This window comes from Hyperolius riggenbachi, chromosome 8, assembly GCF_040937935.1.
Source record: "Hyperolius riggenbachi isolate aHypRig1 chromosome 8, aHypRig1.pri, whole genome shotgun sequence".
Lineage (NCBI taxonomy): Eukaryota > Metazoa > Chordata > Amphibia > Anura > Hyperoliidae > Hyperolius > Hyperolius riggenbachi.
In genome coordinates, this window is record NC_090653.1 from 96,558,949 (window position 1) to 96,574,249 (window position 15,301).

Genomic DNA, 15,301 nt, shown 5'->3' on the forward strand with positions numbered 1-15,301 from the left:
ATAAAAAATAAAGTGCTGCGCTGCCCCCTGGCGGTTTTAATAGACCGCCAGGGAGGTTTAGGCACTGGGAATTTGGGTGCAGGGTGAAGCCATTATAGCGGAATGAAACCCAGAATTTCTTCTTTAATAGATCTACAGCATATTATATACAACCAGCATTTGTTTTACTAGAACAGCATTCAAAGGGTTACACACAGGACTTAGACGTTCCCTGCCAGCAAAGCTGGACACATTTGAAGTGCAGATGTTATCTTGTGTTTAATTGTATCAAGTGAGGAATGTAAATAAACACTTCTCTGCCACTGCCAGGTCTCCGGAACAAAGTCAGACAATCGGAAAGCATTTCTGCTTATGTTAGAACATGAATAAAGCAGTTATAAATAAAATGCAAAGGCAGCTCTCAGAGGCAAAAAAAAAGTGTACTTTGGGAACGTATAATTTCTAAATGAATAATACTACTTATGCACAAAAGCAAATAGGATAACCGTATGGCATATAAAAAGTTGGAAAATGTTTTTATTGAATATTATGTCAGGGTTTTATACCGCTTTAAACATCTCACCCTTCTCCTGCAAAAGTCCCGGTGGCATTAATTACCAGTCCCCCTCCAGGCCGCCGTGGACTGTGGGGTAAGACGTAATTCGTCCGCCAGCAATAGCTGTTTTATCATAATTTGGGCTCCGTCTCTTGACAGTGCCCAAATAACTGCCTGAGCACCCCTATAGCCGTAATTAAAAGTGTGTGCTCTCCAGGCCCTTTTAGCCGGGTGCTCCTCCAGGCTAATATTGGTGAGCCAAAGTAAATGATACCAAGCGCTAGGCTTTTATGTACTAAGATTGTGCATACCCTATTAAGGGGAGCCTAACAGTGAGCACCTGGCTGTCATCGGCTCGCCTCCTTATCCTCCTCCTATGATGTAAGTAGAGTGGCACCGGCCCTGCATTCCCCCCGTGGTGCCCAACCCAGCTTCTTTATGCCAACCGACTGTAAAACAAATTCTGATTCTGGGGAGAAGACTAACATTACGACCTATGGTGGCGCCCGGTGCGCCCAAATTTCCAGCGCTGTTTTTGCCTGACTGGCAATCTGAGATCCTTTTATGTATGGTCTGTATTGTAAGCCTGGTCTGGAAACTGTCAGTCTGACATCTCCTGTACTCTTCATTGAGTTTAGGAGAAAATGCTTTACAATCTTGACATTGAATATGGCATCCCATTCAGTATTCTCCTGTTTCATGGATTTCTTGTCACAAATATAGCCCGGAGACTGATTTCTTCCAGCACCAGCCTCAGAATATACAGCATACAAATAACTAAACTCTTGATAATCAGTTGGAAACCTTATGAACAAACTGCTCTCTAAAAGGTTCAAACTCTCTCCAACACTAACACTTACTTATTACTATAGCTAAAAATGAATAACCATAGAAATACACACACACAGCCTAAAAAAAAAATAGGCCAAAAGAATAGCTGACCCACTCAATGTGGCACCCTAGACCCTATGCAGAGCAACACGCATTGGAGCGTGCTCTATATCGATCCAAAATTTCTACCATTAGAATATAGACTTACATTGGAAAAAAACATGGGAAATTTCTCATGCAAAACGAAAATAAAACTGGTGCAGTGCCTGTCAATTGCTCCCATGAATGTTCTAAGTGTTTACAGAGCAGGCACTTAAGCCTAGTACACACCATGCACATATATGGCATTTGATAACAAAGTGAATGCACAACATTATCCTTTTGCAGGCTTTTTCTTTGCACCACTTGTTACAGTGCCATTTTGTTGTTTGCATAACCCCAGAAGAGCCAGGACATGAGAAAAAAGGCCACAAATTAAACCATTATGAAAAGCTAACTAATTGTATTATTTAGTATTTAAATAACGCCGACCTCCTCCACAGCACTGTACACTTATATTGTCACAATCTCACAATCTAAACCCTACCATAAGGGGCTCATACACCTAACGATTTTCCCGCTGATATACGCCCGATTCGATCAAAGTGATCGAATCGGCTGTGAAATCGCAGCGCACACCTCTGACAGAACGATCGATTTCCGTTCGAAATCGATCGTTCCCGTCGATTCCCGATGATCCGTCCGTGCGGAAGATTTTTCTCGATCGCCGGTGGGTCGGCAGCACCACCACAGATTGTTAACGGTTTCAGGCTGAAATCGGTTCACAATCTGTTTGCAGTAAAGGTGGCCATACGATCCCTCTCTGATCAGATTCGATCAGAGAGGGATCTATCTGTTGGTCGAATCTGATGGCAAATCGACCAGTGTATGGCCACCTATAGTCATATGTCCATGTATGTATCTTGTAGTGCAATGTTTCTCAACATTTTATTGGTATGTACCCCTTTTAAAACCCAGTAATCACCAAGTACCCCCTAGCATAGTAAAAATTATCACAAGTACCCCTTGACAAATATATATTTCATTGTAGTGCATGATAATTGGTTCTAAACAATTTCCAAGCATTTACTATTGCTTTTAACTAGCTAGAATGTTAACTTCGTGCTGTTTAAATAAGATTTATCATTTTCTAAATCTCTAAATTTGTTATTCTTGGTTAAGTATATCAAGCCCGAGTACCCCCTGGAACCATCAGAATTACCCCCTGGGGTACGCGTACCACACGTTGAGAACCTAGGTTGCAGTGTATGTATCATGTGGTATGTGGGAGGAAACCCACACTGCCATGGGAAGAACATAAAAATTCTATGCAGATAGTGCCCTGGCTGGGATCTGAATCAGGGCCCTATCGCTGCAAGGTGAGAGAGCTAAACACCATGTCACTGTGCTGCCCACAAAGCTAACAAACAGGGATATTCAAAAGTGGGTGTTTTGTAAGCTACCAACTCGTGTAGTTTTGCTGAAACCTTTCCAAGTTTGATCATAATTTTGAAATTAGGTTGGGTTGAGTTTGACCCTACCAAATTTTTATGGGACGGGATCCAAGCTACTAGACACCAAAATGTATTGTACAGCTCCTTATGGATTCAAATGAGGCCACATATATGTCATTTGATAAACTGGATACACAACTATCCATTTAAATAAATTAGGCCAACAGCTTTTTTTACATTCCATTCAGATAGGGGCTGGTTAGTGTTAGGAGTAGGTGGTGGGTGGTTAATGTTAGGCATAGTTAGTGGAGGGTTCAGGTGAGAGATGGGGCACAGTTGCCGATAGTAGAATATCAGTTAAATTACTGATATTCTACTATTGTGGATGATAGACCATCTGTAACATTACCGATATTCTATTACAGTTTTCATGTCATTTTTGCGCCCATATTTTCTTGTGGCGCTATTATAGATACACCCCATCTATGCCAAACCCTAGCCATCCCACCCAGTCTAATCCTCCCCAATCTATGCCTAACACTAATGGGCATCACCATAGGCGACCATTTAAAACATCACTAATATCGACTATAACAGTAAATTTGGGTGCCAAGGTCGCCCAATAAAATAATGAGAAACTGAGGCTATAAACAGAAACTGCAGCTATAAAAAGCAGGTGCCGTGGCGTCCGCTATTTTTATATTTACAGACACAGTTTCTATAGAGGGCAGTCCTATTGTCTGCTATTTTTAAGCAATGACCACCATTACCAGCAGTAAGGGCTGGTGCACACCACAAGAGCTTTTTAAACGCTAGAGATTTCAAAAGCTCTAGCTAATGCAATGCTATGGGGGATTTTTACAAAATCACATCGCTCCAGTGGGCACACACACATAGGACACAAAGCGCTCAGAAAAGCTCTTCTGGTGTACACCAGCCGTAACAGTGATCATTAAGGGACTGGGAGAACACAAACTGGTCAAAGGATCACACGATACCTGTGGCCAATCACTGCAGCCATAAGGGATTACATGGTCCTTTTGACCAATCACTGCTGCGATAGGGGTGGTCAAATGCATGTGCACGCATAATCACTACAGGAAGTCACGTACGTCCTGTATGCATTTTGAGAGTGATAGCTGTTACTGGCTTTGACTGCAATCATTCCCCCTCAACAGGCACGAATTGGCTCAGAGGACACATGTCCCCTTACACCAATGCCTTCATCTCTGGGGCCATTGGGATCGTGCATGTCACCCAGCAGAGTGCACGAACGTGGCTCAAGTTCACGTGGCTGAAGCGATTAAATATTTACAAAATACATTTCATATTTTATGGCCTGCTCAATGGCATTCTATTAAGTGTCCCAGAGCCAAAATACTTGAACTATTGACCTTTTCATCCATACCCTGCAGTCAGAAGCTATTCTCTGATAGGAAATAGTTTTATGGCTGTATTGCTTTATTAGTGAGGGTTAAGTTATAATTTGACAAGCATGCAACAAGAGAGAAACTTGCATGCCTGAAGGTTAACTCCTTTAAGCAGAAAAAAAAGAAAGAAACACTGCCTGGTTAATATGTTTGGCACTGCACATACACGTTTATCTCATATCATCACCTCGGGTACACTTAAAATATTGACTGGATCAGGAATCCATCCTATAATGCATGACCACCCTAAAGGATATGTGAAGTGAAGAACACTGATAAAAAATTACCCCCGAAAGTACTGAAGTCAAAGTATCACCAAGCATCAGCTAACAAACAGGAGACTGGTTTCCTTTTGGCAGCAGCGTCAGTTTACAAGACTAGAGATTAGTTACTATTAAAACCCAACAACAAGCAACATATGTGTCCACCAATTTCTGCCAATGAAAGTTGGTTGTTGCCAACCAAATACAATTCTCCATTCTGCATCCTCCAAATCTCAGACACTAATAAAATGAAGCAACACTATAGAAGACCAGAGTACCCCAACCCTGCTTTGCAGAAGTTTTTTGGGCAATATATCACAAGCTCGTGTAAAAACACCTATCCTTTAGTGCCGGAAGGACCGGGAGAAGAAATAAACTAGTCACATTATTACCTCTTCTGGTACTAAAACAAAGTAACTATCTGTGACTGATTAAAAATAACGCTGAATACCTTAATACAAAAGTTGTTACCCAATGATGGGCAGGACCTTATATGCATACTACAAAAGCCAACCATTAAAAATTCATCTCTTGGTTGAGCAGCGTGTTGACCACACCCCCTTCCATGTCCTAATTTGGAGAGGTGTGGTTCAGCCGCACTCAAAGGAGATCTTCATACAGCAGCAGTCACGTGACCACCTAAAGTAAGGGTTGGTTCACACGGGCGTCTACCCGGCTTTCTGTGGCATCGCGTATGGTGGTGTCGCGGCGGCTACACGTTCGGGCTTTCAGCAGCTTTCACGTGGCTTTTGGATGTGGTCGGCGGTTTTCTTCCCCAAGAGGAACATTACCCGTGGCGGTTAACTGCCCCAGAACGCTACATGTAGCATCCAGGGTCCCCTTGAAGGCCAGGGAAAATCTATACGCCGCGTTCCCGTAAACACCGGTAAAAGCCTGGTACAAACGCTCCCATTCACTTGAATGGGAACGTTTAACGCCAGGTCCCGAATGCTGGCGGTAAACACTCCGCAGACACCCGTCTGAACCAGCCCTAATTTGCTTAAAAGTTCACCATCAGGATGGTGTTAATATTCGAGAAACAGGATAGGGTTAGGCATGAGGAATAGGTTAAATTCAGGAGGCAAGGTTAGGTTTAGTGACCAATGAAAGGTAAAATTGTAGACAAAATACCATAAAAAAACCTGAAAGAGCATCAGTAATATCATTGTACTGCTACTCTGGGGCTTCTGCGCCATGCCAAAATGACATGCACCTCAAGGTAATAGTTTCTACTTTATTCTTTTACCTCAAAAAGTAGTAAAAACTAAAAGTATAGGGTGGCCAGGCCGGCACTAGGCAGGCGAGAGAGGCAGGTTAGGGTCAGGCAGTGGAGCGGGGCAAGGTTAGGGTCAGGCAGTGGAGCGGGGCAAGGTTAGGGTCAGGCAGTGGAGCGGGGCAAGGTTAGGGTCAGGCAGTGGAGCGGGGCAAGGTTAGGGTCAGGCAGTGGAGCGGGGCAAGGTTAGGGTCAGGCAGAGGAGAGGGGCAAGCTTAGGCAGAGGAGAGGGGCAAGCTTAGGCAGAGGAGAGGGGCAAGCTTAGGGCTAGGCAGAGGAGAGGGGCAGCTTAGGGCTAGGCAGAGGAGAGGGGCAGCTTAGGGCTAGGCAGAGGAGAGGGGCAGCTTAGGGCTAGGCAGAGGAGAGGGGCAGCTTAGGGCTAGGCAGAGGAGAGGGGCAGCTTAGGGCTAGGCAGAGGAGAGGGGCAGCTTAGGGCTAGGCAGAGGAGAGGGGCAGCTTAGGGCTAGGCAGAGGAGAGGGGCAGCTTAGGGCTAGGCAGAGGAGAGGGGCAGCTTAGGGCTAGGCAGAGGAGAGGGGCAGCTTAGGGCTAGGCAGAGGAGAGGGGCAGCTTAGGGCTAGGCAGAGGAGAGGGGCAGCTTAGGGCTAGGCAGAGGAGAGGGGCAGCTTAGGGCTAGGCAGAGGAGAGGGGCAGCTTAGGGCTAGGCAGAGGAGAGGGGCAGCTTAGGGCTAGGCAGAGGAGAGGGGCAGCTTAGGGCTAGGCAGAGGAGAGGGGCAGCTTAGGGCTAGGCAGAGGAGAGGGGCAGCTTAGGGCTAGGCAGAGGAGAGGGGCAGCTTAGGGCTAGGCAGAGGAGAGGGGCAGCTTAGGGCTAGGCAGAGGAGAGGGGCAGCTTAGGGCTAGGCAGAGGAGAGGGACAGCTTAGGGCTAGGCAGAGGAGAGGGACAGCTTAGGGCTAGGCAGAGGAGAGGGACAGCTTAGGGCTAGGCAGAGGAGAGGGGCAGCTTAGGGCTAGGCAGAGGAGAGGGACAGCTTAGGGCTAGGCAGAGGAGAGGGGCAGCTTAGGGCTAGGCAGAGGAGAGGGACAGCTTAGGGCTAGGCAGAGGAGAGGGACAGCTTAGGGCTAGGCAGAGGAGAGGGACAGCTTAGGGCTAGGCAGAGGAGAGCCTAGCCCTAAGCTGTCCCTCTCCTCTGCCTAGCCCTAAGCTGTCCCTCTCCTCTGCCTAGCCCTAAGCTGTCCCTCTCCTCTGCCTAGCCCTAAGCTGCCCCTCTCCTCTGCCTAGCCCTAAGCTGCCCCTCTCCTCTGCCTAGCCCTAAGCTGCCCCTCTCCTCTGCCTAGCCCTAAGCTGCCCCTCTCCTCTGCCTAGCCCTAAGCTGCCCCTCTCCTCTGCCTAGCCCTAAGCTGCCCCTCTTAGAGTTAGGCAGTGGAGAGGGGCAGGTTAGAGTTAGGCAGTGGAGAGGGGCAGGTTAGAGTTAGGCAGTGGAGAGGGGCAGGTTAGAGTTAGGCAGTGGAGAGGGGCAGGTTAGAGTTAGGCAGTGGAGAGGGGCAGGTTAGAGTTAGGCAGTGGAGAGGGGCAGGTTAGAGTTAGGCAGTGGAGAGGGGCAGGTTAGAGTTAGGCAGTGGAGAGGGGCAGGTTAGAGTTAGGCAGTGGAGAGGGGCAGGTTAGAGTTAGGCAGTGGAGAGGGGCAGGTTAGAGTTAGGCAGTGGAGAGGGGCAGGTTAGAGTTAGGGCCCGTTTCCACTATTGCGGTGCAGAATCGGTGCGGATGCAATTCCCCATGCGTTATGCCGCGAATTCGCATAGGTGAGGGTATATGCGATTTTAACCATGTCACTGCCTGTGTGAATTTACATTGGTACCTATGCGAATTCGCGGCAAAAACCGCATGCGATTTCCCTATTAAATACATTGTGTGCGATTCGCTTGCATTCCACACGCAGGCAAATTCTGAGGGCTCTGCCGTGCAGAAAAATCATGCACAGAAAACGCACAGCAAAACTGACAAGTGGAAACAGGCCCGTCCATTTGTATTGGCTGTGCGAATCTGCATGCAGGAAACGCATGCAGATTCGCGATAGTGGAAACGGGCCCTTAGGCAGTGGAATCGGGCAGGTTAGCCAGTGGAGAGGGGCAGGTTAGGGTTAAGCTGGCCACTAACGGTCCAATTTCTAGTGAAAAATCGTTCGAGCAATCAGAAATTCTGATCGGACGAAAAATCGTTCACTACACCATCAACTAACCAATCTTTGCTTCCTATCTATCCCGACCACCAAGAAAATCCAAATTTTCATTCGACATTTTTTTCCACTCGTTCATAATCGATTGTGTCCACCAATTGAGATTATTTACAACCAATCCGATCAGAATTTCTCTCTCGAACGATTTTTTGCTAGAAATTGGACCGTTAGTGGCCAGCTTAAGGCAGGGGAGAGAGGCAGGTTAGGGTTAGGCAGGGGAGAGAGGCAGGTTAGGGTTAGGCAGGGGAGAGGGGCGGGTTAGGCAGGGGAGAGGGGCGGGTTAGGCAGGGGAGAGGGGCGGGTTAGGCAGGGGAGAGGGGCAGGTTAGGCAGGGGAGAGGGGCAGGTTAGGCAGGGGAGAGGGGCAGGTTAGGGTTAGGCAGGGGAGAGGGGCGGGTTAGGCAGGGGAGAGGGGCAGGTTAGGGTTAGGCAGGGGAGAGGGGCAGGTTAGGGTTAGGCAGGGGAGAGGGGCAGGTTAGGGTTAGGCAGGGGAGAGGGGCAGGTTAGGGTTAGGCAGGGGAGAGGGGCAGGTTAGGGTTAGGCAGGGGAGAGAGGCAGGTTAGGGTTAGGCAGGGGAGAGAGGCAGGTTAGGGTTAGGCAGGGGAGAGAGGCAGGTTAGGGTTAGGCAGGGGAGAGAGGCAGGTTAGGGTTAGGCAGGGGAGAGAGGCAGGTTAGGGTTAGGCAGGGGAGAGGGGCAGGTTAGGGTTAGGCAGGGGAGAGGGGGCAGGTTAGGGTTAGGCAGGGGAGAGGGGGCAGGTTAGGGTTAGGCAGGGGAGAGGGGGCAGGTTAGGGTTAGGCAGTGGAGAGGGGGCAGGTTAGGGTTAGGCAGTGGAGAGGGGGCAGGTTAGGGTAAGCCAGTGGAGAGGGGCAGGTTAGAGTTAGGCAGTGGAGAGGGGCAGGTTAGAGTTAGGCAGTGGAGAGGGGCAGGTTAGAGTTAGGCAGTGGAGAGGGGCAGGTTAGGGTTAGGCAGGGGAGAGGGGCAGGTTAGGGTTAGGCAGGGGAGAGAGGCAGGTTAGGGTTAGGCAGGGGAGAGAGGCAGGTTAGGGTTAGGCAGGGGAGAGAGGCAGGTTAGGGTTAGGCAGGGGAGAGAGGCAGGTTAGGGTTAGGCAGGGGAGAGAGGCAGGTTAGGGTTAGGCAGGGGAGAGAGGCAGGTTAGGGTTAGGCAGGGGAGAGGGGCAGGTTAGGGTTAGGCAGGGGAGAGGGGGCAGGTTAGGGTTAGGCAGGGGAGAGGGGGCAGGTTAGGGTTAGGCAGTGGAGAGGGGGCAGGTTAGGGTTAGGCAGTGGAGAGGGGGCAGGTTAGGGTAAGCCAGTGGAGAGGGGCAGGTTAGAGTTAGGCAGTGGAGAGGGGCAGGTTAGAGTTAGGCAGTGGAGAGGGGCAGGTTAGAGTTAGGCAGTGGAGAGGGGCAGGTTAGAGTTAGGCAGTGGAGAGGGGCAGGTTAGAGTTAGGCAGTGGAGAGGGGCAGGTTAGTGTTAGGCAGAGGAGAGAGGCAGGTTAGAGTTAGGCAGAGGAGAGAGGCAGGTTAGAGTTAGGCAGAGGAGAGGGGCAGGTTAGAGTTAGGCAGTGGAGAGGGGCAGGTTAGAGTTAGGCAGTGGAGAGGGGCAGGTTAGAGTTAGGCAGTGGAGAGGGGCAGGTTAGAGTTAGGCAGTGGAGAGGGACAGCTTAGGGCTAGGCAGAGGAGAGGGACAAGTTAGGGTTAGGCAGAGGGGAGGGGCAGGTTAGGGTTAGGCAGTGGAAAGGGTGGCAGGTTAGGCAGTGGAGAGGGGCAGCTTAGGCAGTGGCGAGGGGGCAGGTTAGGGTTAGGCAGGGGAGAGGGGGCAGGTTAGGGTTAGGCAGGGGAGAGGGGGCAGGTTAGGGTTAGGCAGGGGAGAGGGGGCAGGTTAGGGTTAGGCAGGGGAGAGGGGGCAGGTTAGGGTTAGGCAGGGGAGAGGGGGCAGGTTAGGGTTAGGCAGGGGAGAGGGGGCAGGTTAGGGTTAGGCAGGGGAGAGGGGGCAGGTTAGGGTTAGGCAGGGGAGAGGGGGCAGGTTAGGGTTAGGCAGGGGAGAGGGGGAAGGTTAGGGTTAGGCAGGGGAGAGGGGGGCAGGTTAGGGTTAGGCAGGGGAGAGGGGGGCAGGTTAGGGTTAGGCAGGGGAGAGGGGGCAGGTTAAGGGTAAGCCAGTGGAGAGGGGGCAGGTTAGGGTAAGCCAGTGGAGAGGGGGCAGGTTAGGGTAAGCCAGTGGAGAGGGGGCAGGTTAGGGTTAGGCAGTGGAGAGGGGCAGGTTAGGGTTAGGCAGTGGAGAGGGGCAGGTTAGTGTTAGGCAGAGGAGAGGGGCAGGTTAGTGTTAGGCAGAGGAGAGGGGCAGGTTAGTGTTAGGCAGAGGAGAGGGGCAGGTTAGTGTTAGGCAGAGGAGAGGGGCAGGTTAGTGTTAGGCAGAGGAGAGGGGCAGGTTAGTGTTAGGCAGAGGAGAGGGGCAGGTTAGTGTTAGGCAGAGGAGAGGGGCAGGTTAGTGTTAGGCAGAGGAGAGGGGCAGGTTAGTGTTAGGCAGAGGAGAGGGGCAGGTTAGTGTTATGGTGCAAAAAAGCACAGGTAGTACTTTTTAAAACATTAGTGTATTTATTTTGAATATCAGGTTTAGAGGTAGCAGAGCATCTATAGGCAGCTGAGTTGGAATGGAGCAGCGTCCAGGCAGGCTCACAGGTCAGGGGGTGACATCTACTCATACAGGACAATGCTGACACAATGGCCTCACCTGCTTGGGTGGTGTCCGTCAGATCGTAGCCGCTGCCCGGGAAGTCCCGCAGCTTCCTGCCGCTCAGATTGAGGTTGCCGCTGTGCAGCGCCTCCTCCAGCGCCCGCTCCAGGCTGCGCACTGTGTGCTGATGGATGGTGCCCGTACTCCAGTGCGGTCCATGGGGGAAGCTGGGCACTCCGGACACCGCGCCCGGGCACACTCCGCTCATCAGCACCGCTGCCCCTGGCACTGTGCCCCCCGCCGCCACAGCCGTCTGACTGGCCGCCATTTCTGCCAGGGAATAGCCCTGTATAATGACTCCGTTAGCAAGTGCTGGGCTCTGTGCGCAGGCGCGGCCGCCGCTGGCACGGGGGTTGTACCACCAGAGCTGTAGCGGGGGAGTGGGCGGTGCCGAAACCTGGACAAGGGGAGAAACCAAAACAAAACTGCTACTGTGCTGGCTCTGTCATACGCTGTATATATTTAGTATACAGGGGGATAGCAGATATGCAGTGCACTGGGCTGTGTACTGTCACACTGATGCACCGCACATATAGCAGGTGCCTTCATATACAAACCATGACGTTATATGACAGTAATTCATAATAATTAATTTTCACTCTATCTTCTGTTTTCCTCCGTTTGGAATGCAGTGAAATGTTACGCATTATTTTACGTTTATTTAAAAAAAAAAAAAAAAACACAGTTCTTAGTTCCCTTTTTTTGGTAGCAAATCCCTCTGTCCCCTTTTCTGGCTTGACCATCTTTTCAGCCTAATGTGCACATAATGTATAAATCAATGTATTTTTCTATTAAAAAGTGATTACATTCTGCTAAATTGCATGTCTTTAACTAATTGCATCACTTGTCTCAACATTCTAATTTAAAGTCTTTTGTTGAATGTTGGTACATTTTGTGTAGTGTGCCTGACTGGAGGTGTCAGAGCCCATCTATTTGGCATAGCTGCAAATTAATATTACATACTAACCTCACTATCAGTTCCTCTCAGAAGCTCACCATTTTCTTCTATCAGTGATCCCTTCCAGTTCTGACAATATTTTGTCAAAACTGAAATATACCAGTTGCTGTCAGTTATATATCTGCAGTTGTCAGTTACAACTGAATGTACAAGGTAATGGCCATGATTCCTTATGGCTCAAGTGGGTGATATTACGGATGAACAGTCACTGGCGCATTCAGCGGGGGGTTACCGATGTCTTGAATACCCCCTTGAGACTCCTGTATCTTTAAAATACAGAGGATTGCCTCCTGCAGGGTCTGTGGGAAAAACTCAGCTCTCTCACCATTGTAAAGACTGCATGTGGACAGCTACATAAGGTATTTCAACGTTGAAAAGTTTTTGGCAGTCCCGAAACTTCAGGAGGGCTGCCTGCAGCTTGTGTGAGAGGCTGGCAGGGACAGAAGACACATTACAGCAAGTAGCCTCTGTGTGATGTGGGACTGCAATACAGATACAGTCTCTGCTCTATTACTCCTCTCTCCCTCATTCACCCTTGTTTTCCCCCTTCCCCTAGTACATCGAAGGGGGGGGGGTGGTTAGGGTTGGGCATCGGAGGGGGGTGGTTAGGCTTAGGGTTCGGTAGAGGGAGCTTGGGCTCAGGGACAGTGGCGGCTCCAGCTTCAGATTTTTGGGGGGGCTCAAAGGGGGCACAAGGGCTGCCAGGCCGGGCTTGGCTTGGCCGAAAAATTGGGCATGGTCATGTGGGCGGGGCTAACTGTAATGTAGTTGTACCAGCTAACGTAGTTACATTAAAAAAATGAAGTAAACGCACATAATGACAGATAGCCTTTCACCAGTAAATGCACATAAGAGTCAGCTTTTCACCAGTAAATGCACATAATGACAGACAGCGTTTCCCCAGTAAATGCACATAAGAGACAACTTTTCACCAGTTAAAGGGAAGGTCCAAGCAAAAAAAAAAAATGAGTTTTACTTACCTGGGGCTTCTACCAGCCCCATGTAGCCATCCTGTGCCCTCGTAGTCACTCACTGCTGCTCCAGTCCCCCGCTGGCAGCTTTCTGACCTCGGAGGTCAGGGCCGAATTGCGTACATTTTTACACATTCCCGCTAGTGCAGGAACATTAACACATACATTTTTACGCGTTAGTGGTGCAACACGTACATTTTTGTTCCTGCACTAGCTGGAATGCGTAAAAATGTATGCAATGTGGCCCTGACCTCCGAGGTCAGAAAGCTGCCAGCGGGGGACTGGAGCAGCAGTGAGTGACTACGAGGGCACAGGATGGCTACATGGGGCTGGTAGAAGCCCCAGGTAAGTGAAACTCATTTTTTTTTTTTGCTTGGACCTTCCCTTTAATGCACGTAATGACAGACTGCATTTCCGCAGTAAATGCACATAAGAGACAACTTTTCACCAGTAAATGCACATAATGACAGACAGCATTTCCCCAGTAAATGCACATAAGAGACCGACAGCATTTCCCCAGTAAATGCACATAAGAGACAACTTTTCACCAGTAAATGCCCATAATGACAGACAGCGTTTCCCCAGTAAATGCACATAAGAGACAACTTTTCACCAGTAAATGCACATAATGACAGACAGCCAGTGTCTCCAGCATAGGTAACCAGGTGTATAGCTGTCCCCAGTATATGTAGCCAGGCGTATAGCTCTCTCCAGTATATGTAGTCAGGCTGGTAGTGGTGGGCTGGGGGCCCCAGGGCACCTCAATCCTGACTGGTGGTGGGCTGGAGGCCTCAGGCCTGCGTGGCTGGTGGTGGTGGTCTAGGGGCCCCAGAGCAGCTCAGGCCTGGCTGGTGGTGGTGGGCTGGGGGCCCCAGGGCAGCTCAGGCCTGGCTGGTGGTGGTGGGCTGGGGGCCCCAGGGCAGCTCAGGCCTGGCTAGTGGTGGTGGGCTGGGCGTCCCAGGGCAGCTCAGGCCTGGCTGGTGGTGGTGGGCTGGGGGCCCCAGGGCAGCTCAGGCCTGGCTGGTGGTGGTGGGCTGGGGGCCCTAGGGCAGTTCAGGCCTGGCTAGTGGCAGTGGACTGGGGGCCCCAGGGCAGCTCAGGCCTGGCTGGTGCAGTGGTAGGCTGGGGGTCCCAGGGCAGCGAAGGCCTGGCTGGTGGCAGGCTGGGGGCCCCAGGGCAGCTAAGGCCTGGCTGGTGGTGGTAGGTAGGCTGGGGGCCCCAGGGCAGCTAAGGCCTGGCTGGTGCGGTGGTAGGCTGGGGGCCCCAGGGCAGCTAAGGCCTGGCTGGTGGTGGTAGGTAGGCTGGGGGCCCCAGGGTAGATCAGGCCTGGCTGGTGGTGGGAGGCTGGGGGCCCCAGGGCAGCTAAGGCCAGGCTGGTGGTGGTGGGATGGGGGGCCCAGTGCACCTCAGGCCTGGCTGGTGGTGGTGGGATTGGGGTCCCAGGGCAGCTCAGGCCTGGTGGGAAGGCCTCAGGCCTGGCTGGTGGTCATGGGCCCCAGGGCGGCTCAGGCCTGGCTGGTGGTGGTTGGATGGGGGGCCCCAGGGCAGCTCAGGCCGGGCTGGTGGTGGTGGGTTGGGGGGCCCCAGGGCAGCTCAGGCCTGGCTGGTGATGGTGGGCCCCAGGGCAGCTCAGGCCTGGCTGGTGGACTGGTAGGTGGGCTGGGGCCCCAGAGTCAGGCCTGGGGGTTGTTGGTGGTGTTCAGCTCAGTCAGGGGGGCAGCTCAGGCCTGGGTGGCTGGGGCTAGTGGTGGACTGGTGGTGTGCCTGCTGCCTGGTGCTAGGCTCAGGAAGCCTGGGGGGGCCTGGGGCAGAAAAACAATTTGGCAGTTGACTGGCTGGCTGGAGAGGACAGCCACCGAAGTGACCGCACCCACCTTGTCGGAGTTCCGACTTCCAAGTCCTGCTGGCCTGGCTGTCAGCTCCAGAGTCCAGCCTCCAGTCCCGTGCGCTGTCCATGGGTCGGTGCCTGGCCTGGGTGTGTGTCACACCGCGTGACTGGCGTGCCACAGAGAGAGTCTGGAGAGTGACGCAGACACTCTCATGTCGGCGCCAGCGGCAACTAGCTGGCTGCGCGGCGGGCCAGTGTCATGTGACGCCGGACGTTGTCACGTGACACACTTTTATAACGCCGCTAGACACGGCGAGACGCCACCACCACGTACCTCCCCCTGGGGTGGGCCTCTCTGCGTGACTGAGGCTGAGCTGAGCCTGCGCTCGGCCCAGGGTGGAAGCGGACATGTCGCCAGGGTGGGTGGGAGTCCGTGGGACTGATCGCTGGGGTGGGTGCCAGCCCAAGCCCTCGCCCTCCTCCCAGGCAGCCAGGCTCGGCTCCACTGCAGTGCAGACAGATGACGAGCCGAGGTCGGGTCGGACACTTGCGGCAGCTGGCGGGGGGGCTTTGAGGGGGGCTAATGAGTTGCCAGCTGGGGCTGAAGCCTGGGTAAGCCCCAGCGTGGCGCCGCCGCTGCTCAGGGAGGGCTCTGTGTGAAACTAGGGTTAGGTTTAGCAAAATATTGGTATAATTTACCAATATTTTACTATTGGAATTTGCACTTCATAATTGATATATTATGAACAGATGAGGAGAAAAATATAGAAACCAGAATCACTGAGATATAGCACGG

The 15,301-nt window shown here is 51.7% G+C and overlaps 1 protein-coding gene across 4 annotated transcripts in view; it reads right to left on the reverse strand.

Annotated features, from left to right (window-relative positions):
• LRCH2 (leucine rich repeats and calponin homology domain containing 2) overlaps positions 1-11,787 on the reverse strand; it is a 157,614-nt gene extending 145,827 nt beyond the window's left edge. For 3 of the 4 annotated variants that reach the window (XM_068250914.1, XM_068250913.1, XM_068250912.1), the window contains exons 1-2: positions 11,716-11,787; positions 10,746-11,145 (exon numbers count right to left, since the gene is read on the reverse strand). In XM_068250914.1, coding sequence (XP_068107015.1) covers positions 10,746-11,016 — 271 coding nt within the window. In that variant the 5' untranslated portion in view covers positions 11,017-11,145; positions 11,716-11,787. The remainder of the gene's footprint in view (positions 1-10,745; positions 11,146-11,715) is intronic. The other variant, XM_068250915.1, reaches the window with a different exon arrangement.
• Positions 11,788-15,301: the final 3,514 nt, after the last annotated feature.